The sequence below is a fragment of the Lotus japonicus genome, chromosome 1, assembly GCF_012489685.1.
Source record: "Lotus japonicus ecotype B-129 chromosome 1, LjGifu_v1.2".
NCBI lineage: Eukaryota > Viridiplantae > Streptophyta > Magnoliopsida > Fabales > Fabaceae > Lotus > Lotus japonicus.
Genome location: NC_080041.1, coordinates 111,779,009 through 111,801,418, shown reverse-complemented (window position 1 = coordinate 111,801,418; position 22,410 = coordinate 111,779,009). Strand labels below are relative to the sequence as shown.

At 34.4% G+C, this 22,410-nt stretch overlaps 3 protein-coding genes and 1 non-coding gene across 4 annotated transcripts; 1 reads left to right on the top strand and 3 right to left on the bottom strand.

The window, feature by feature from the left end:
- Positions 1-62: 62 nt before the first annotated feature.
- LOC130729264 (uncharacterized protein At2g39795, mitochondrial-like) lies at positions 63-2,768 on the bottom strand. Its single transcript, XM_057580951.1, has 3 exons — positions 2,428-2,768; positions 483-823; positions 63-394 (listed from the first exon to the last, which is right to left on the bottom strand). Exons 1-3 carry the CDS (start codon positions 2,698-2,700, stop codon positions 235-237), a joined length of 774 nt encoding a protein of 257 aa, XP_057436934.1. The 5' UTR covers positions 2,701-2,768; the 3' UTR covers positions 63-234.
- Positions 2,769-5,482: 2,714 nt separating this feature from the next.
- On the bottom strand, positions 5,483-10,439 carry LOC130729265 (PRA1 family protein A1-like). The gene is made up of 8 exons (XM_057580952.1): positions 10,114-10,439; positions 9,867-9,907; positions 9,678-9,756; positions 7,255-7,341; positions 7,083-7,171; positions 6,895-6,966; positions 6,677-6,807; positions 5,483-5,853 (listed from the first exon to the last, which is right to left on the bottom strand). Exons 1-7 carry the CDS (start codon positions 10,269-10,271, stop codon positions 6,704-6,706), a joined length of 630 nt encoding a protein of 209 aa, XP_057436935.1. The 5' UTR covers positions 10,272-10,439; the 3' UTR covers positions 5,483-5,853; positions 6,677-6,703.
- A 67-nt stretch (positions 10,440-10,506) lies between these two features.
- On the bottom strand, positions 10,507-10,580 carry TRNAV-CAC (transfer RNA valine (anticodon CAC)). Its single transcript has one exon. It is a non-coding gene; the product is annotated as a tRNA-Val (tRNA).
- Positions 10,581-16,973: 6,393 nt separating this feature from the next.
- LOC130719322 (protein RETICULATA, chloroplastic-like) lies at positions 16,974-20,678 on the top strand. Its single transcript, XM_057569945.1, has 7 exons — positions 16,974-17,564; positions 17,695-17,793; positions 18,038-18,258; positions 18,428-18,497; positions 18,588-18,667; positions 19,376-19,440; positions 20,485-20,678. Exons 1-7 carry the CDS (start codon positions 16,974-16,976, stop codon positions 20,676-20,678), a joined length of 1,320 nt encoding a protein of 439 aa, XP_057425928.1.
- Positions 20,679-22,410: the final 1,732 nt, after the last annotated feature.

The following is a 22,410-nucleotide window of genomic DNA, read 5'->3' as shown; positions in this document are numbered from 1 at the left end:
CTAGCCAAACTATAATAAGCAGTGAACAAGAAATTTCTATCTCAACTATGACAGGCAAAAAATAAATAGGAAGCAACTCAGGCCACAAATTGGAGGGTGATATTAAACTACATAGGAAGCTTAAACAATGGTTCACCAAGTGTTCTAAAATTATTAGTTGAATCCAGAAATATACAACAAGGGCCTTTTCAACATTTCATGATTTCAATAGTAAGAAGCAGTTCCTTTGTAAAATCATTTCTCAATGAAGTTCTTCAAGTTCTTCAACCACACTAAGTATTCCTTGTGGTCTTTGCTAAACATGTATTCTTGCAAAAAGTTGGTTGTACTGGGTTTGATCCCCCGGATTTCAAGATACTTGAGAAAAGCCTTTTGCAGATTTTCATCCAAATCACTGTAAAAACGAACAAAACAGAAATGCTACTCAGTATGTGTCTATTATATCATAAAACTAAAAAAAACCATATGCACTAAATTCTTACGTGAACTCAGGTCCCTCATATGACAGCTGGTCGTCTTCAGATTCTTCAGGCTGCTTTATTGACAAGCTATCGATTGAAATCTCATCAGGGAAAGCAGTCACACCAAACTCCAGACACACTCCATTTCCTTTGAAAACACTCACAACTAAAGGAATGCTAGATTCACTCTCATTCTTCTCAGCATTCTCGCCTTCATCCGCGTCCTCATTTTCTTCAGGTGCAACATTAGGGATGTCAACTTGAACTTTGATAGTTTCATCTTGGTACTGTCTCTTTAGTTGTATCGTTCTTTCTCCAAGATTGTCCTCAATCTCAAAAGGAAAATCATCTGGGACTTCAACCTGGCAAATTTACGCAAAAGAGAAAATGAACTCAACATGACTGTAAATATCAAAAGCAAATCTACCAATGATAAAACCAACGATAAAATCACAATAGGGGTGCCCTGATTATGGCTGCATCTGACACTACTTTATAAGGGTAACTGTTTAATTCACCATATATTGCATTCATTAAACTACACAGTTTATGTGGCAGGAAAATACATAAATGTCTCTTAAGATTTCTGGCAAATAAAACCTTGAAGGTTGACTCTAAAGCTGTTACTGCTGTACATTTTTTTATGCCAAAGATAACTTGCATAATTTAACAATATTAGGTACATAATTAAACAATACTAGGATGCTTTTGCAAATTCACAAGGGATTCAAATAACAACTGAAGGAAAGCTACATTCAAAGAGCTATTGAAAATTTGAAATATACTTATAACATAACATATAGCAACTCCCCAATGTTGTATTTGTCAAACTAACTTGAAATCATGTCTTAAAACAAAACATTGGTACCAGACTAATCATACAATGTAAAGTTTAAGCTCAAAGGGGATAAAATAATGTACAAAAACTTACATTGCACAGAGATGAGTGGTCAATGATATCAAATAAAAATGAGGAAGGGTGAACAGTTAATCTAAAAGGTTTGCGCAAAAGATTTTAAAAAAAAAAGTGAAAAAGAAAACCAACTGAACTTCAACCTAATTTTTCGGCTTTTCACATGAAGCAATAAACTTCTAATAGATGACAAGATTACTCAATCCAGCCAAGTCATATCATGTGTTGATAACAGTGTTATCAAATAGCGGCTAGAGCGGCATAGCGGATTTTTGGATAATCGCGACGCCGCTATTGCCCACTATAGCGCGCTATTCGCCTCTAAATAGTGGCTGAAATAGCATATTTTTGGCTCACCGCGATGGTCCGCGATCGCGATTTGACAACACTGGTTGATAACTGGCAAAAACTGCAGAAATTCAGTAATCCCATACAAAGATGAGTAAATGATCAAAGACAGAGAATGGTACTCTCCAGAGCTGGACATATAGAGAAAAATAAGATCATAACTACAAAAATAGGTGACAAAATCTACCGTAGTTTCTTTGATTCTTTCCCAAATATAAAAACCTACCATGTTTCAAGCATGCACCTAAACCATTACAAGATCAAACACTTGAAAGCACAAATGCACAACAGCAGAAGTTTATGACTTATGAAATCAATCATGATCTTAAGGAAAATGCTTGATGGGCCAAACTAGCATCAGACGAAATGTATCAAAGCCTACATGTAAATATCAGCACCATCCATGTATCATAATCAATTAACATTGCGATTCCTTTCAAATTTACAACTCTGATGATTATGAACGTTCGTACCAATCGTCTTGAAAAACTATCGGCCTATATAGCATTGCTGTACTCTTAATTATTGTTAATGATAAGCATAAAACAACCAACAACAACAACCAATTCCATTATCCAAAAACGATTCCATTATGCTACACAAATAAAAATTGCACAAAAGGGTAAATAACACACAACCTTCAATCTAACCCTGAGTAGAATTTGAGAGTGTAAAAGAAAACAAAAACAAGTGAAGAAAATTTACTTCCTGGTTGGCGTCGTTGTCTTCAACAGCGCAATCGATCTCAGTTTGGAGGACCTGGACGATGCTATCATCAGCACTAGTCTTCGTTGCGAAGGCGTTGGCGAAGCGGAAAGAGGGCACAGCAGGAGTTCTCTCTTGGTGGAGAAGGAGCCGAACAGAGAGTGCGCTGTGGAAGGCTCTGGAATAGGATGAGGCCACCGCGCGACGTGCCGCTAGGGGCAATGCAGCGGCGGCGGCGGCGGAGGCTCGACGAAGCACTGTGTTCATGGCCATTTTGGTGTTCGGAACAAAGGGTTTAAGGTTAGGGTTTTGGGGACTCTGAATGTATTCTCACTTCTGCGCTCTTTCCAATATATATATAATAGAATTAATTGCATTTTTTTCTCTCAATTGTTTTTTTAGCACCTTTACTCCCTCAATTTTTTAATTATTATAAATTAAGTGACTTTTTTTTTAATTATTATTCTCGTTTTCTAATAAAAATCTTCACAAATTAAATTAATTAGTGTGGTGACTCGTGCATTACACATGTATTTTTTATGTGTTTTTTTTATGATTTGAATTATGTGACAATTCAATGTTGCTAGCATAAATGTTTTAAGAAGGCTCAACGTCAACCTAATTTGATTCTTGTTAAGTTACTGATCTTCTACGCAATGGTGGTTTAAGTTCAATTCCGATATATAATGTTGATGGGTTTGACTCCTCTAAAGTAAGAGACTCATTTTAGGGTGTAAAGTAAGTAAATCATTGATTGAGTTGTATTATTGACTTTTCAAACTCGGTAACCATTATTAATGGTTGTGATGACTTATTTTTCCGACTTTAGAGGAGGCTAATTCAGTGTTTAGATAACTACATCTTCATCTGGATTAGGATGTTTTATTCATTCATGCATATAAAAGTTGCAACACAATTGTGGTGGACAAATTGACTAATTTGGCTCAAGGACAATGAATTCAATTTCTGTTTCGGGAGACAGTTCCACCAATTGTGTTTACTATTCTTGCTTCGAATAGGAGAGTTGGTTAGGAGCTTATTCTTGTGTTTTGTTTTTATGTTTTCTTTGCAAAAAAAAAACAACAAATACTACAAAATGAAAAAAAAAGTAAAACGTAAAAAAAAAAAACAAAAAATATAATACAAGAACAAGACAAAGAGAAAGAAGAAAAGATAATAGAAGAGTAGTGTGGTGAAAGTGATGTCCAACCCTACTATATAAAGGTTAATATCGGCTTTGGTCGTTGGTAACATTGTCGGTAATCTAAAATGGTTAAGTTACTGATTGACCATTAGCATATGGGCGAGACACTAAATACATCGGTTGACTGATTTACTGGCGGTCTAAACTGATAGAAAATGAACGGTGAATTTACGGTGAAATGTTCTGAATATAGCTTGCAGTGTGAACGGCTTCGACACATAAATATTTAGGGGGATTGGTCTCACTGAGCATGGTCCTAACTATCTCTTGGAGTTATGTATTCCTCCTTTTCAGCTACTCCACTTTTTTGGGGTGTTCTAGGAGCTGATAATTGATGAGTAATTTCATTTTGCTCACAAAATTCATCAAATTCTTTATTCACGAACTATCCTCCTCGGTCGCTTCTGATGGTTGCAATACCATAAACTTTCTCATTTTTCACCCTTTTGCAAAACTTTGATAAGGCTTCGAAAGTTTCGTCTTTGTGACTTAGGTACAAGACCCAAGTAAATCTTGTGCAATCATAAACAATAACAATAGCAAATCGATGACAGAGAGACTAGTTGTTCTAGTAGGACAAAAACAATCCATGTGTAAAATTTTCAAAGGTTTGGAAGTACTGACAACATTCTTTGGTTTAAAAGAACTTTTTAATTGCTTTCCTTGAAGACAAGTAGCTCATGTGTCGTAAAATTTGAAAGATAACTTTGCAGACCACGTACCAGGTCGTGTTTGATGATGTTGGTAATGGTCTTTAAGGAGACATGCCCTAGCTTCTTGTGCCAAACCCACGTGTCATCCTCTGAGGACACTAGACATGCTAATTTATGATTTGTTAGGCCTTCCAAGTTCATCTTATATAGATTTCCTTTTCTCTTAGCTTCGAAGACTACTTTACCAATTTGTTAGTGACAATACACTTGATTTTGTCAAAGAAAACAGTGAGTTCACTATGACATAATTGGCTTATGCTAAGTAGATTTTGTTTGAGCCCTTAACTAGTAGAACATTTTGAATAACATGGAGAAGTGCATTACCAGCATTACCTTCATTGATTCGTCTATTCTAATGCTTATAGTTGTGAGAACGGGATATCTACCGCCGGCAGCAGTGACTAATCCTCACCACTTATATACTTTGAAGATGCTCGCACTAATATACTTTGAAGAGGATGTCGAGCACAATATCGCATTCACATCCAAACATGATGTTTTTTTTTTTGGTCAAAGCAAACATGATGTTAAATGTCCATCCAGAGTCATGTTTCATTCGACCAAAACAAAAGTCATGTTTCACTGTTATAAGTAACTTTAAGAATAAGTCTATTTTCACATTCATCCACACTTAACCAAGAGTATGTCTTTACACTTCATCCACACTTAAACCAAGAGATAGAAAAGAAACAAGAGAAAAATAGGAGATATAAAATATAATGTGAAATATAAAGAAGTGAGGAATAAGAAGAAAAAAAACTGAATGGACACGAGATAGAAAAAAAAGTGGAGTATAAATAAATCAAAATTCTAGCTTTTATTGAGGACGAACACGCTTAAGTGCCTTGCGCCACACTTAGGTCACAACAACCTACTCCTTCCTTCAAACATCTCTTCATATAGTTGAAACAACACGCTTTTTTCACATCACCTTCTCAAGAAGTATGCATACTATAAAAAACCACCTCGTTTTTGACGTGAGTAGGCCATTTAATTGAGCATCCCTCTTTCCCTTATGAACCTCGCCATAAATTCAGAAGAGGGGCCTCCTTCTAGAGCCGCCAGTTTTGCAAAATGCAAGAGTCGATATCAAACACATGGTCCTCAGTTTTACAGGATCCCGTGAATACACACAACATAAGGAAACAACATACAATATTCACTAAAATAAACTGTTTCAGAAGCATGCATCTACAAGGCAAGCAACTATTTTGTAATCTTCACCAGAACAGCAACCACAATATCAAAATAAAGGAAACCAACAACTAAGAAACAACAGAAATTGAAAGTGCTATCTCCATCAATTTCTCTGAGCAATTAAGAATTTTGACAACTAGTCACAATTCCTATGTGGATGTATCAATATTCCAATGCTTCCTCTAGATATTAAAACAGTGTACTTCAAGCAATATTCCTGAAAATTTACAATAGGTTTGGACAGTTGGCAGCCTTCCCCAGTAAATTCCTTTCCAATTAAAGGAAATTGCTCCCACGAGAAAGCAGCAATACCTAAAACAATATTGCAATTAGTGTTAGAATGACAGAAACAAAGAGATGCAAAATAAGGAAATCTGCATGATCAAACGTTCCTATTTATAAGAATAAGTGTACAATAGATGAGTAATTTTTGGGTGAGTACAAACCCAACACATCAGCTTTAGGAATTGATATGTTATCAACTGAAAGAGATAAACCCTGAGAACCCCACTTACAGGCCTTAGGAAAGGCATACCCCTCTCAACCTCTCACTACCATGCTTCTTTTCTGTCTCCCCTTCATCCTCCTAGCCTTCTTTATATATCCCCCTCTCCACTCATTCTGTTATTTTTCAATTTTCTCTCTCCTCCAACTCAACTTCCCCCTGCCCCTCCCACTCTTAAAATATAACTCCTAAATTGGCAGCACCTCTCTTGTCTCATGATCATTGTCAATTGGTCATAATCTCTAATGGAAATTATTTCCTACACATCCTTTTCTTACTTTTTCCATAACAAGCCACTCCTTTGTATCCCTGCTTCAGTTATTTCTCTGATCTAGTATAAGCATTGCTTAGAGCCTTAAAAAAAAGAACATTGGCCTCCATTATGCATCATGTGAGTTGGACCTAAGTTTTGATAGCACATATTAACTAAGAGTGAGATTTATTTACAATAGCTGTGATTATACAACAATATAAAAATATGTAACTTCAAAGGCTAAACTTTAAATCCAATGTCTATAACATACATATCTGCTTCTCAATCACTTCAAGGTACAGTCGTATTTACAAATTTGAGATATAAACATAAAATTACTAAGCATATATATAAATGCAAAGGCAGAAAGCACTCACATGCAAGTCCAACTAATTTTTTGTAAGCTACAGCTCACTATAATTGCGCCATACTGCACGGAATTCTTCACGGAATGTGTTTAAACGTGCTTTCAGGTTAGGTGTTCTAAAGCTTGCATGCAGGATGGTAGCTGAAAAGAGTGAGGAAAATCAACATAAAAATCAAGGACACAAATGCTAACAATATTAAGATTAAAATTTCTCAGTATGCAATTTACCAAGAAGACCAATAGCAAGTGCCCATAAAACAGTAAGGAGACCAGCAGAAACAAACCAAAGGATGAAACTTGCTGCAAAATAGGGGTAAAAGTAGCACTGTCGTCAAAAATTGGGAAGGAGCAAGGATTGAAAGAACATCCCAAATTATTATTGTGCAAGAAATTTTTGCTTCAAGGACTACATTTACCAGAAGAAAATATCAACACAAACACCCAACGTGGCCGGCCACAAATATAAATTGCTCTCTTAGCTGCAGGACGTCCACGAATGACAGGCCTGGGATATAAATAATCACTTGTAACCTTAGATGCAGAAATGTCCAAATATATGAAGACATGAAAACAACCTAACATACTTACGTAAGAGGAGGTCTCATCTTAGCAGCTAAATGCGGTGAAAACTGCCTAACTGTTCTTGTAACCTTCTCACTAAAGGTACCTGCAAAACTGCACACAAAAAAATACCAATTAAATTGAAGCAATACATATAGAAAAGTTTGCATTTCCATTCTAATGACATAGAAAAGAGTAAATGAATACTTCTCAGAATCCTACTGCTGAATTGTGTGCCAAATTTGTTCAAATAATTAACAAATTCTCCTAAGGTAAGTCTTACTGGAATAAATCATTGTCAAATAGTCCATGTCACCTAATACCAATTAGATTGAAGTAATACATGTAGAAAAGTTTGCATTTTCATTCTAATGGAACAGAAAAGTGTAAATGAATACTTATCAGAATCCTATAGATGGATGGATTGTGTGCCAAATTTATTCAAATAATTAACAAATTCTCCTGAGGTAAGTCTTACTGGAATAAATAATTGTCAAATAGTCCATGTCACCTAATACCAAATAGATTGAAGAAATACATATACAAAAGTTTGCAGTTTCATTCTAATAGAACAGAAAAGAGTAAATGAATACTTCTCAGAATCCTACTGATGGATTGTGTGCCAAATTTATTCAAATAACTAACAAATTCTCCTGATGTAAGTATTACTGGAATAAACAATTGTCAAATAGTCCATGTCACCTAAGTATAATAAACAACTAAATTCATACTCATAGCTCTTTTGGCAGCCAAATGTATTCACATCATAACATAACCTGTTGGAGTTATTTTTTCCTCAAATAAACAGTGTTGTTAATTACAGAGCGGAAAATAGCGGAAAGCCAAAAATCCACTATGTCAAGCCCTCAGAGCGGAAAATAGCGGTAAGCCCTCAGAGCGCTATGCTATAGCGCCGTGAGATCTGCTATTTGAAAACACTGGAATAAATGATTTCACAAAGCCAATTTGCACTTCTGAATACAACAGTGGAGTACTAGAGAACATAAACTACCATTTTATAAGTCACAAGCAAAGGTGCGTTCCAGTAGACGTATGTAGTCCATGGTCTAAACTTGACCAAAGTTCATCAATTTCTATCAAACTACCTATTTTCCATGCTCCAGACTATGTATTTGTTCATTCCTTTAAAAAAAATGATGTATTTTCCATAAGATGATAAGAATAAGGTAAAAAAAACTATGTTGGCCATTTTCAAAATAAAACATATCATTAATCTTCCACACAAATCATGCATCGCAGAAGCCATATCTAAAGCTGGAAGTAAAACTACCATGTGATTCATATCATTTCAGTTTTATGACAGGATTCAATGCGTGTGTGTGTTGGGGTTAGTCCTGCAGTCAAAGTCAAGTTCAACTAGAAAGCAATCATATAAAACTTTTCCCAAGACTTCTGAGAATCTTGTTTCTACATAAGGATACACTGAATAACAATTTCCTATAGGAAAACATAAAGAGAAGCACATTGTGGGTGGGGGGGGGGGGGTAGTCCTGCAGTCAAAGTCAAGTTCAACTAGAAAGCAATCATATACAACTTTTCCGAAGACTTCTGAGAATATTTTTCTACATAAGGATACACTGAACGTCTGAACACTAAATGTCATGCATTTTATTTGCTAAAAAGTAAAAATTTAAGGACTCGACGGGAAAAAATATTTGTTCCGTGTTTAATTAAAACAATTTCCTATAGGAAAACATAAAGAGAAGCACATGCCAAAGTCCGAAAATTTGTTATTCAAGTAACCACGGGACAACTTTTTGTGCCACACACAGCACCACTTAAAAGTCAAAATCCCATTTATTTTCCCCTGCACAGTAACATGCATCCCCTCTCTTCCTCTATCATGCAAAAACACACCCACCAATGCAAACACCAGGTTACGGATTCCTTCTCTTATTTCTCAATTTCTTATTTGACAACTCATCCTTGATAATCAGAGCTTTTTTTTCTACCTTATCTTTCTCACCAGCCAAACACGCAAAATTTCCTAATCCCTAATTCCTCTTACAGACTCCTCTGCACTTTTCAAGATTAATATGTAACTAAAGGCACAGCACAAGATTTCCTTGACACAGCAACCCCCCCCCCCCCCCAAAAAAATATAGCATATCAGCATAAGTATCCCATCAACCTAGGCAGTAAACAGGATGACACAACTCAACATATTAAACTACCATAATGTGATCCTGAGGGTCTTCGCTTAATTAAGATGCCAAAACAGCCCATATAATTGAAGCATATGTTACTTTTACTTTCGTCACACAAGCAAAGAAGCCATATTAAGATACATGAAAATGGAAGCAAAATCCTATGTCCTAAACTTATACAAAACCTTGCACACTTAACTAGCAGCAAAATCTTGCAGAATCAAATAAACTCCAAAAACCAATAATTGAAAGCCGCACACGAAAAACAGCCAGTCGGCTTACCTGTCATTTAGAAAGGCGATGCTGAGTGCAGTAAGAAGCGCGGCCAGAACAGCGAGCGGCCTCCGGAGAAAACCCAATACTGCAATTTCAAAAACGTGGTGGCATTTAGAGACAGGTAGGCACACACACAATCATCGAATGCGAAAATCTGAATAAATAAATAGTAGGAATGATGCATTGTCCACTTACTGAGAACCGAAACAATCAAAATGAAATAGTTGGTCCGATAGCTGCAAATACAATAAGCATAACCATCATCAATATTTCTGAAACCCTAAAATTTCTCTACTGTGATTAATTCAGAGAAGTAAAAAAAAAAGTAACATGTAATTCCCCAATTTATGCAATACTTAAGGAAAAATAAAGAAAAATGAAATTTGTTGTGATTTGATTGAAGAAACGAAAAAATGGAAGGGAGAAAGGGGTTGGTTGGTACTAGTAGAGATTGCATTTGAGGCGGCTATTCCATTTGGAGGAAGATCTTGGGAGGGCGAATCGGGAGAAGAATTCGGAGAGAGGGCGCGGCGGTGATGACCAATCCACCTCGCGGAGGGCGTCGATCAGATCCTCTGCGGTCACGTTCCCCCAATCCATTATTGTCTCGCTCGTTCAGAATCGCGCTCGTCTGAGATGTTGTATTGCGGCGGTGATTGAAAGAAAAAATGGAAGAATTGAACGGAAGCGTGTGGTTGTGACTTGTGTAGAAGAAGGAGAAGTAGAAGTAGAAGGAAGGTGTATCAGCAAGGAAAGAAGAATGAAAGGAAACTGAACACGAGTCCTGCTTTTTATTCAAGGCTTTTTCGTAATAAAAAGTGGAAAAAGCAAAAAATGTCTGAGCCCGGGTTCGAACCGGGGACCTCTAGTGTGTGAGACTAGCGTGATAACCGACTACACCACCCAGACAACTTGTTGTTATTGTTGAATCCTCTGATCTTTTTCTTTATATTTAAACATGATGGCTTTAAAAAGAAATTATTATTCTTTTTAATTTGTGACCATGCTGAATGTCTTTTTTGCTTTTGGTAATTATAATGGAATAATGGATAGTAAGTATTGTTATATTTTTAATACGTGACATCATTGTTACATGAAAGGGGAGCTCGCTTGATTCGCAAATTGGTCTTACTCGTAATTCACTTTTGACTCCGTGTTCGATAGCCCGACCGTAACAGAGATGATAATATTATGTTATAAATGTATCTTTTGGTGAATTATGTAGGTTTTTTATCCATAGTACTTATAGTACTGTTCGAACAAATTTTCAGTCCAGGACAAAAGACTCAAATTATTTACCTCTCGCAATTTACTAAATATTTTATTTTTTTCTACTTTCACAAAAATTAGAAATGGAATGATCGACCCTACATGCAAAGTGAATTGAAGATTTTAATTTGAGTTGTGAACCAAACATTATTCTTTTAGTTTAGAGTGAGGTTTGTCCTATTTTTATGAGAATAATTTTGATCATATTTCAAGTTAAAATGAAACAACTATATATCTCCTTCACTCTAATAGCAACTATATATCTCCCAATAACAAGACATTTGTTGATAACTCTAATTGATCTAAGAATTAAGATACACTTTGATATTATTATAGAACTCAATCGGACTTGAGTCTACTTGTAGTCTTGTACTATACCCCCAAATTTAGCTTATGAAAAAAGATTTTAATATCTTTTTATAAATATATATTTATTTGTCCATATTTCTAGTTAATATACCTACCCAAAAAAAATATTTCTAGTTAATATGATGCCTCAATGTGTCACTTGATATTAGTTCAAGTGATATAAGGTTTGAGATTGTTATTGCATACTTCTCGTTAATAGAGAAAAAATAACAAAGAATTTTATCTTTTTATATGGATGTGTAATTTATTATTATCCTTTCACTTACTAATAAATACAGTCCTATGTTTGAGCTATTCATTAGTGCTTTGTTGCAAAAGCTAGAGGTTCAAGTGATATATAAGGTTTGAAATCTGTGAATTCTTTTTGAGATGATTCTTTTTCTTCCTCATCAAAGCCTTTACGGGAAGAATCTTGGTCAACTTGTGGCTCTCACATTGCACAATGGGTGATTGCTCCTCCGATGGGGAATAATCTTCATAATATTGATGACTTGGTGGATTTCATATATTACATTTTTGTTCACACTTTTTTTTTGTTCAAACTATGCTTCTAATTCAACTCGCACTTATGATTCAATTTTCTCTCTACTTCTTCCGAACAATACTAACTTTCTTAGCACGGATTCTTGTCTCCATCAATTTTGGAGTTTCAGCCATAAGGGCACATAGCCTAGTCCTCATATAAACTATATGTGAGTGAAGATTGATGATACCTTCACTTTTTTTTTTCTCCTCCCTTTTATAAATTTCCAATTGCCTTTATAGTTTCTTAGTATTATGTAAGCACTTGATCATAATCTGCTCATTATTACGCTATTATTGTATATTATTATGTCATTAGTTGTTGAATAAATTTGCTATTACCAAATGGTTCCTTAATTTGGCTAATCATTTACCCATCGTTTCTTCATCCAGAGAACTGAATTTAGTTTTGGCTCATAATTGTTTCATTAAATGACATAATCGCACTGAGCTTTAGTCATACCATGACGTATCTAGCTATGCATAGTTCAAATTTATTCATCATATACAAAAAATTTCAATTCCGATCCTAAACATATTTACTTAGTGGACTTGTAAAAGTGCCTTTCTTATACAAAAATATTATTTAGTACAAATGATTTCTCTCTAATAGCAATGCATGTAGATTCGTTCTTGGGTAAAAAAAATTAGTGTGGGCAAATGTCCTCATAGCAATGCATGTAAATCTGTTTCTTTGAGGGTAAAATCACTTTAGCTTAAGTGGTTCATACGTCTTATTCACCTCATATTTTGACATATATCTCATAAAATTCTAAATAATAACACATTTCAAAATATTATTTAGTCATTTAGTTTTTTTTTAAAAGAAGTCACGTTTGTAGAGAGAGAGCAGGGGATGTTTGGAAATAACAAAATCTTTAAAAAGCTAGATAATCAATCAATATACTCTAAGAAAAGAAGACCTTACTGGCCACGTGTCATGCTCTCCTTTACTTAGAAAAAGTTGAAAAAGTTACTACAATTTAAAATCCCGCTCATTTTAGCTTTTCACATTTCTTTCTTTTTCAAAATTCAAAATTGTCCTAATCCCTCAAATCTTGCTACTCCTATTTCTGTATTTCCCTCCTTCTCTCTCTCTGCCTTTCTTTTCCTTGAGCTGTGGTGTGGAGTTCATCTTCCCAATTTAGTATACTCTCATTCTCATCATGTTTCACTGCTCCTCTTCTACACTCATTTGTTTGAAGTAGCTTGCTTCAACGCTTTTATTTTTACTTCCTCTGTAATCTATCTCATTCTCAAATTAGGCTTACCATTTGACAGGAAAACAAAAATCAAGCTGTTGTTGTTCTTCCTCTGTCTTCTCCATAAGAGGTAACACATCAAGGTTTGATTTTTATTTTTTTCCCTGCTATTTTTCTTTTGTTCTTCCTCTGTTGTTGTTCTTCCTCATTCTTTCGCTTTCTACTGCCACCATTCTTCTTTTTTCCTCTATTAAGTACTAACAAATATGACTTCAGAAACGGGGAAATGTAATCATTTCCCTCTTTATGATTATGATTAAATTTTTGAAAAATTTCAACAAAATGTTTGGCATGTGGTCAATGACATGATAAAGATGTTGACTTTCATAAACTATATCAATAGTAAGGAGTGTGTTAAAGAGCGTAAAAAAGAGTATGTTTGCAATTCCTCTTTCATAAATTGTTTCCATGGATATCCAATATTCCAGCACAACTGTTAGATCTTTAGCTAGATCTGCTATTTCTTTTGCGTTCTTCTTTTGTGTCTTGACTTATTGCTTTCTTTGATAACAAAGCTTTGACCTTTTTTGTGTACTATCAGATTTTGAAGACAAAGCTTTGATTTTTTTTGTTCTATTTCAGATTTGACCTATTTCAGACAAAGCTTCTTCAGTCTCACTATTTTGTGCATATGTCTGTATATTGATGTGATCCTTTCCAGATTTAACCATTTTGTGATTGAAGTGCTTATGATACATTTCAAACTATCTTTGACAAGAACGATCTTAACAACTATTTAATGTAATGCTTGAAAGATTGAGAGAATTTAATTGATTTATCTTAATTCTTAACAAAGTTAATAAACGATTTGGAGCTTATGTTGTTTTCAAAGTGGCAGATGATGGAGTTGAATATCAAATTCAAAGAGGGTTCTCTATTTCCTAACCCAGTTAAATTACTTGCTATTTCTTCACTATAATTGATCAAGTTTCATCCTATTCTTAATAGCAATTATAGTTACAGTTTGTGACCTTATTTAGTTGCAAATTGAAGTCTAAATTGTAACAATTTCTTTCACAAGTTTCTAGGTAAATATACCTACTATAGCTATGACATTTGCAACACTTTTATACAAAGAATACTGTTACTATCTAATTGCTGGCTTCAGAGCATTTGTAAATTGTCCACTGAAAGTTTTATACAAATTTCAAACTGTTTTTATATACTTTAGTTGGGTAGTTTTGTTGTAAGAGTATTTTCAAGGATGAGAAAAATCAGCCTGGATTGCTTTCATCTATGTTGTAATTTATTACTGATATATTCTTTGACTTGCTTTCTTTGTTGGACTAGGTGGCTTTATCTTTGGTCTCAGGAATATTTATGCTTTAACACCCTTAGATGTGTCTTCACTAGAAGTTAGACTAAGCTTAACTTTTATCACTGGGCAAGACCTATTAAAGCAGTTGATTGACCACTTTGCTTTCGTAAAACAAGACCTATTATAGGCAAAGGCTACAACCTTATGTATAGCATTTAACATCTTTAAATGCTTAATTTTGTTGTTTGAGTTTTAATTTTTACATTCCATATATTGTTTTGATACAGCCCATCACTCTAAATGCAATATTCCATTTATTTAGTCAAGTCCTATCGTCTTGGTTAAAGTTGTGTATTATCTGGTTTATAGTGATTTTTCTAGGAGTTGCGCTATTTGGTATGAAACTCTCATGTAATTTTAAATTTGTATTTTTTTTTGATAAATTTGTACAAATTGGGAAAATAAAAGCCTTTTGTACAAAGTGGGCAAAATAAAATAAAGTGAATTGAAGTAGTGACTAAACACTTTTTCTCTTAAAAAACAATCTTACTTAATGAAATCTTATTTTATATATAGATTAGATACATCATGATTAACATAAAGTTAATTTACAATAGATTTTTTTGAATTTTTTTTTCAATCATTAAATATTTCATTACAATTTAAATTATGTTTCATAACTAATATTTTTTTTTTTCAAAACAAAACTAATAAATTATTTCAATAGTATGTTTTTCATTTTTCAAATAAATCATTTATTCAATCAATTGGGAAGATATATATATATGCTAAATGAAACAATAAATTTTTAAAAATGATTTTTTTTAAATATAGGATTATATATTATTATCCACAAAAAAACCCCTAAGAACAAGCTCTTAGGGGGCGAGAGACCCCAATAAAAGAGACACCCGACGAACAAAAGAAACCTCTCTAAGCCGAAAAAATCCCAACCCGAACAAAAGCAAAAAACAAAGCCCGAGAGAAACAAACGAAAATCAAGTCTCGAAATGATCCTCATACAACTTTTCCAAACCCCGAATAGCATCAATATCATTTCCCTCAAACTCTAACCCCACGTCTTTTGCCAACAAGCCACGTAATTTTAAAAATGATTTCATTGTCATTTTTTTGAAAAAAAAAGTTCAGTATCATTTAAAATATTTTGGTTAACTAAATATTATTTAAACAAATTACTTTTAAATGTTGAAATAAAGTAATAAACGATTTCATTAGTCAAGGGGAAAAATATCTATGCTAACAAAAATTATAATTTTCAAAATCCTTACATGGTAAATTTTTATATTATATCGAGATTGATATATCTTCATTCATAAAGATTTAAACTACTTAAATTTTATTATAAAATTAATGTTGAAAAATGTATATATATATAATTTCATTATAATTTAAATTATGTTGGTTAACTAATAAATTATTTAAATTAATTAATTTTCAATGTTTAAATAATTAATTTCATTAATCAACGGGGTATATATCTATGCTAAGAAAAATTATATTTTTTAGATATTTCTTACATAATGAATTTTCATATTATATAGTGATTAGTTATATCTTCATTTCTAATTAGGAGCTAATTTACATTAACTTTTATTAAAAAATAAATTTTCAAATCTTAAATAACTAATTTCACTATCATTTAAATTATTATGGTTAACTAATAAATTATTTTTCAATGTTTAAACAAAAAATTTCAGTTTCAAAAAAATAAACAATTTCATTAATCTATGGGGAAAAATATCTATGCTAATAAAACCTATAATTTGAAAAAACCTTACATAGTAAATTTTTATATTATATAGAGATTAATTATATCTTCAATTATACAATATTAATTTACATTAAATTTTAATATATAATTATTTGTCAATGATTCTATAAACAATTTCATTATAATTTTAATTATATTCGTAACTATTAAATTATTTTTTTAATGTTTAAATAAATAATTAATTAATCAATGGGGAAAATATCTATGCTAACAAAAGTAATAATTTTTTAAAAATTCCAGCATAATTTTTAAAACATATATTGTAATTGCTTTATTCAAAAAAGCAATTTATCTTTATATTTAAATAATTTTAAATATGAATTGTTTAGTTAAATTGATCGCGGTCCGGACAGCGACCCATGCAATAGCACGGGTAACTTACTAGTTAATGTTCTAAAAAAACAAAAATGTCACTCACAGTCACACTATAGATGTATATATTCCAAACTGCAACAACACCACAAGTAGGGAAACCGCAAAATATTCTCACTTCGCCGCATCTACCCCACTTCCTCTTTAATCCCTAACTCCTTCCCATTGTCCCTTCACAGTTTTTCCCTCAACTTCCCAACCAAGGTAAGTTTCCTCCCTTTCTATGTCACTTTGCACTTTTCATTTGTTTTCTCAGCTGACTGATTCGATTCACTCACTTTCATGTAAAAAATTAATTAATTTCTTGCTTCAGTTAATATTCGCAACACTCCTACAAGCTCGCTCGCATGCATTTGCCGTGTCTCCTGCAGATTTGGGGTTTGATCTGTTTGGTTTGAGCTGCTCATAGCTTTTCTGGGTAGTTTAGTGGACTGAGAACTTGCAATTTTGTTAGCACAATGGCGGGTTGTTCTTCCAATTTTGTGGTGGCTCGCGTTGTCAATGTAGGGAAAGAAACTGTTACCAGGAACCTGGGAAATCAAGACTCCAGTAGGTTGAGTTTCAGGGGTGTCATGATGAAGGAGTCTGTATTTCCAATTATTTGTGATAGATTGTGTGTGTCTAGGCAAAAGAAACAAACATTTTTTATAATGAGTATGTCGCAGCAGCCGCCTGTTGAATCACAATCTGGTGTAACCGCGGTCGAATTTTCCAAAGGGGTAGGTGACAGTGACAGTGTCACGAATAAAATTTCGGATGGTGAGCTAGATTCGAAAACTGATAGAGTTGGTAGTAATGGGGTTGTATTGGATAGCGGCGTTGGTAATGGGGGCTATGGAAACGGAGGAGTGAGAGATGGCGGTGGTGGAGGAGGCGGGGATGGTGATGGTAATGACAAAGAAGAGGAGGAATTTGGGCCGATACTGAAATATGATGAGGTGTTGAGAGAGACCGAGGCTCGTGGGGCTACCCTTCCTTTAGATATGTTGGAGGCTGCTAAGAGTGTGGGAATCCGCAAGTTGCTTCTTCTTAGATATTTGGATTTGCAGGTATAGTTTTTAAATGTTCATGCACTTGATTTTCCCTTTTTTCGTGTAGTGATTACGGACCAACTCTTGTGTAAAACAAATTGACCATTAGCTCGGACTTCATATTGATAATATTATTTTTTAATTTCAGGAATCTGGTTGGCTGCTAGGATTTGCCATGAAATCATGCTCTGTCCTCCGGAATCGAATGCTGGCTGATCCAGCTTTTCTTTTCAAAATTGGCACAGAGGTTTGCTGGGCTTGTCTTATAGCAATCTTAATTTTTGTTGTTCCTATTATTAATAGTAGAACCTCAGTGTCTAAAGCTATTTAATTCTTTGACTGTTCTGTAATATATGACATTAAATGCTTACTGCTCACTACTTAAGATTACAGTCTGCTATCTGGGAAAATCATTCATGCAATATTGGCCTAGCTGGGTAATTTTTGATAGATGAAAAATATTTTAATATTTTTTCTCTGATGGTATACAGATCGTCATTGATACTTGCTGTGCTACTTTTGCCGAAGTTAAAACAAGAGGCAAAGACTTTTGGGCAGAATTTGAGCTGTATGTTGCAGATCTTCTTGTTGGATTGGTTGTTAATGTTGCTCTAGTAGGTATGTTGGCACCCTATGCTCGAATTGGAAGACCATCGATATCTGCAGGAGTCCTCGGTAAAATGCAGAAAGCTTATGCAGCTTTGCCCAGCAGGTTATTCATCATGCTAACACTTTAAACATGACCTTGTTTTTGTGGCAATATTTTTTATGTTTCTCATGTGTTAGCAATTGTCAACCTAAAGATATGGAAATCCGATTTCTCATGTTTTAAGTGCGTGAGAAGCGTTTATCTAAGTTCCTATTCCACTCTCTGTGTGCAGTGTATTTGAGGCAGAAAGACCAGGATGTAGATTTTCTGTACAGCAGAGACTCGGAACATACTTCTACAAGGTAATGACCACGTGGTGTTATTGTTGGTCAACTAAATTATGGGAAGTTTCCATTTTCTGTTCATTTAAATGGCCATTATTTTAATTCCAGGGTATAATGTATGGAGGTGTTGGATTTGCATGTGGTATAGTAGGCCAAGGCATAGCAAATATGATCATGACTGCAAAGCGGTATGGTTTCTTCTTTGGAGTTTGTTTTACATAGTTTGCATGATTGTGTGCACAAATGTAATTTTCTTGTCATTCCTCATAACCCCTGGTGTTAAAAGAGAGTTTACCCTTCCTAATCTTATATCTGACAATTGGTCGCTTAGATCTTCCAATATATTGATGATCCTGTTTATAACTGAAAAGTATTCAAAGCATTGGGATTTGTTTTGGGTGTAAATGGGTGAATACGTAATTGATATGAATGTCAGTTTAAACTTGATCCACTGTCCATATTAAGCTATCTACAAAATCAATTAATGAGAAAGGGCCACATCATTGTAGATACTAAGGTTTTTCACTTGACATCAAGGTTTTAAATTGCACCTGCAGTTATTGTTGTCATATGTTGCAAATTGCGTACAAATGTGGCTGTTTCGGCCATAGTTGCACTTACAATGTAGTTATAGAGTCCACTAAAATCTTGATGTTGTGGCCGCAATTGCAGTTGCACATCGCAATTTAAAATCCATGCTTGACCATAAAAATTTATAGGAGCAGATTTTTAAACAGGTGGTTTTTGTTAGAAGTAAAACTTTTTTACATTGCTATATAGTATCAAAGTTAAGTTTAACAAAACATTCCTCATACTGAACAATACTTCAACTGCTTGCGGTATATGAATCCTTTTTTTTCTGAGTGATTAATTTCTCTTCTCTTGCGGTATACCAGGAGCATAAAGAAATCCGAAGATGACATACCTGTGCCACCTCTTGTGAAGAGTGCTGCTCTTTGGGGTATGCAATTGTTTATTGTCTAAAAACAAAATTATGACATGATTTCTAGCTCCGCTCCTTTATGCTTCTAGAAACCAACAGCCTTTGTTTTCCTTGAGTTATTAGGAATGTTTTGTCAATTTTAAGCGTAATATCAATTCAATAGCTATGAAGAGAGTTATGAGGTCAAAATTTACACCCTTGCTTGTAAATACTCATATCATTAGATGATAAATCGTAACTATATTTGTACAAGATTTTTTTATAATGTTTTTGAAATCTGTGTTTTATTATGAATGTTTGAAACTGATTTATTGAACACTGGTCACATTATTTGAACGGCTAATTATTAACTTAGTATAGAGTGGTGGACAATATTAGAAGCTAGACTAGACATACTATACTTTTGCATTTTTTGACATACTATACTTTTGCATTCTTTCTTTGCAGTTTTTTAGCAGGTATGAGACTAATGAGAAAGGAATTATAGAAATTTTTGATGTTTTTTGCTTTCTATCTAGAGATATAAGTTATTTTATTGTTCTATGGAAACCTGAATTTTCCATTCTCTCTATCCCTTCCCACGCATGCAAAAAAAAAGGCCAACATCATATTTATGTGTGTAAATCTATTATCTAACCACAGCAGAAGCACTCATGCGAGTTTTACTCAATGACACCGACCAACACCAAAAATGTCTGATATTACATCACATGAATGTTACCGGTGAACTATTTGTTGCTAAAAATCAAAGAACCTCTCCTTTCGTTTAATTCATGTGGAATGTTGCTTGATTTGGTGATTTTGGCTTTGGATCAGTACTTGATCTTAGATTAACTTTGTTAGATATCTTGTAAATACGTAAAATATCTTTTATTTATGGTTATTGGGTAACATAATCATGTAAACAGAGAAACATGATATTTCTAGGATATTTTGTATTTATTGTGCCTTTATGGTACCCATTATATATTTTCTCTTGGTTTCTCCTAATTTTACAACTTGACATGCTGCATTTTATCCCCACCTGAAATTTAATTTGTCTCCTGTCTTCCATCCATGTAGGTGTCTTTCTTGCTGTTTCTTCCAACACGCGATACCAGATCATCAATGGACTCGAACGTATGGTAGAAGCATCACCACTGACAAAGCAGGTTCCCCCAGTTGCTCTGGCTTTCACAGTTGGTGTGCGTTTTGCCAACAATGTGTATGGTGGCATACAATTTGTTGACTGGGCTAGGTGGAGTGGGGTGCAATAACTGCTTTATCTTATTTTGTATTCTAGTCTTGTAGTTGTAGATGTAATTTTCTAGCCATCAATTTTCTGAGAGTTCATGCATTCCTGAATAGGAAGAATATTGAAAGAATTTCCTCCTCAAATTCATGGACCCATGATGGCCAAAGGTTTATTGTGCTGTTTTATTTTTTGTCCCTAATACGTTGGTCAAGGTGCATGGTTTGATTTAGAATAATTTTCCTTCTGGGATTATAAATGTTAATTGAGAATAATTTAGGGGCATGAGTGCATGACATAATTTGTTATGCCTGTAGTCTGTCTAATTAAGCCAGGGAGGTTTAGTTTTCTGCTTTACTGATACGAATAATTTTTGGTCAAAATATGCATATCTCTCCTGTGGACAGCAAAAAAATTATGACTAAAATGGTAGAGGGTTGCATCCTCAATGGACTTCTATTAGTTGGGCCAAAAATAGCTAGTTTCATTATATTGCTCTTTTATGAATATTAGTTTAATAGTTCTAGTATTTTATTATACCTTATGATCTAGAATATTCTATTTCCTAGGATGGTGCCACATGTAAGGTCACCTTTCATTCCTTAAGAGGATAGATAGTATAAGTTGTATTGCTTCCATGGTGAAATGTTAACAAGAAAATTGACAAACTTTTATTTTATCTTCTTTTCTTAGTTTTCTTTTGGTTTTCTTCATTTGATTTTACTTGGTAGAGTTTCTCTCTACCAATTTGGTGCTTTCATGGTTGATCTCTTGCTTCCCACACGGTTACATCCAGTGATGTTTTCTCCAGATTTTCATCTTGCACCGTTTCACTCGGAGGTGCTTCATAATGGTGGATTTTCTGAGCAACATTCTGCTGATTCTGGGTTCACATATCCAGTTGCCTACCAGCACAACAAGCAACCTTCAATTCCACCACAACCCCCACCATATCCTCATTACCAAACCTCTTCCTACACCCAATCTGCCACACACTATTCCTACAACCCCAATCCATTTTCCCTCTCCCACGTATCACAAAACAGTACCCACTACCAACCATACCACTACACCCATCCAAACCCAAACTCTGAATATGCTTCACCTTTCCCACCCTATTACTCACACTACCCCCAACCGGTTACAGACCCTTACCCCCAGATTAACCAGTACAACCCACAACCTACTCCATATTATTACCCACACCATAACCCACATATTTCACGAGTTCAGACGCACAAGACCAAGGATAGCTCAAAACTTCCCTCATTCGATGGAGCAAACCCAAGTTCTTGGCTATTGGAGGTTGGATTATACTTTCTTCAGAATCCCTACCCATGGGAAACCCGTTTCCAACTGCTTGCTCAGTGCATGCGAGGACAAGCTTTAACATGGTTTCAGGTAATGCAAGATCAGATTGATTCATGGGAGAAATTCCGGGATGACTTCAAGTGGCAATTTATAACAAATAGTGTTGTCTACAAAACTGGAAGCAACCGATCAAAGACCTCTGCCGCACAGTCATTTACCGACCTGTTCCAATCTGCAAACGTGGTTCCAACTACAAGCTCCTCTGAGAGAATCATTGAGCCGATGGTGGTTGTACAAGAGGTTATTGTCGAAGAGGAACAAGCTACTGCAAAAGCCATGTCTCAAGATGAATATAACCAGGCTTTCACATTGGAATCTGATGCTACTTCTACTGTAGTACCTAAGGTTATATCTGAAGAAATTTCACTAGAGGTACGATCTCACTT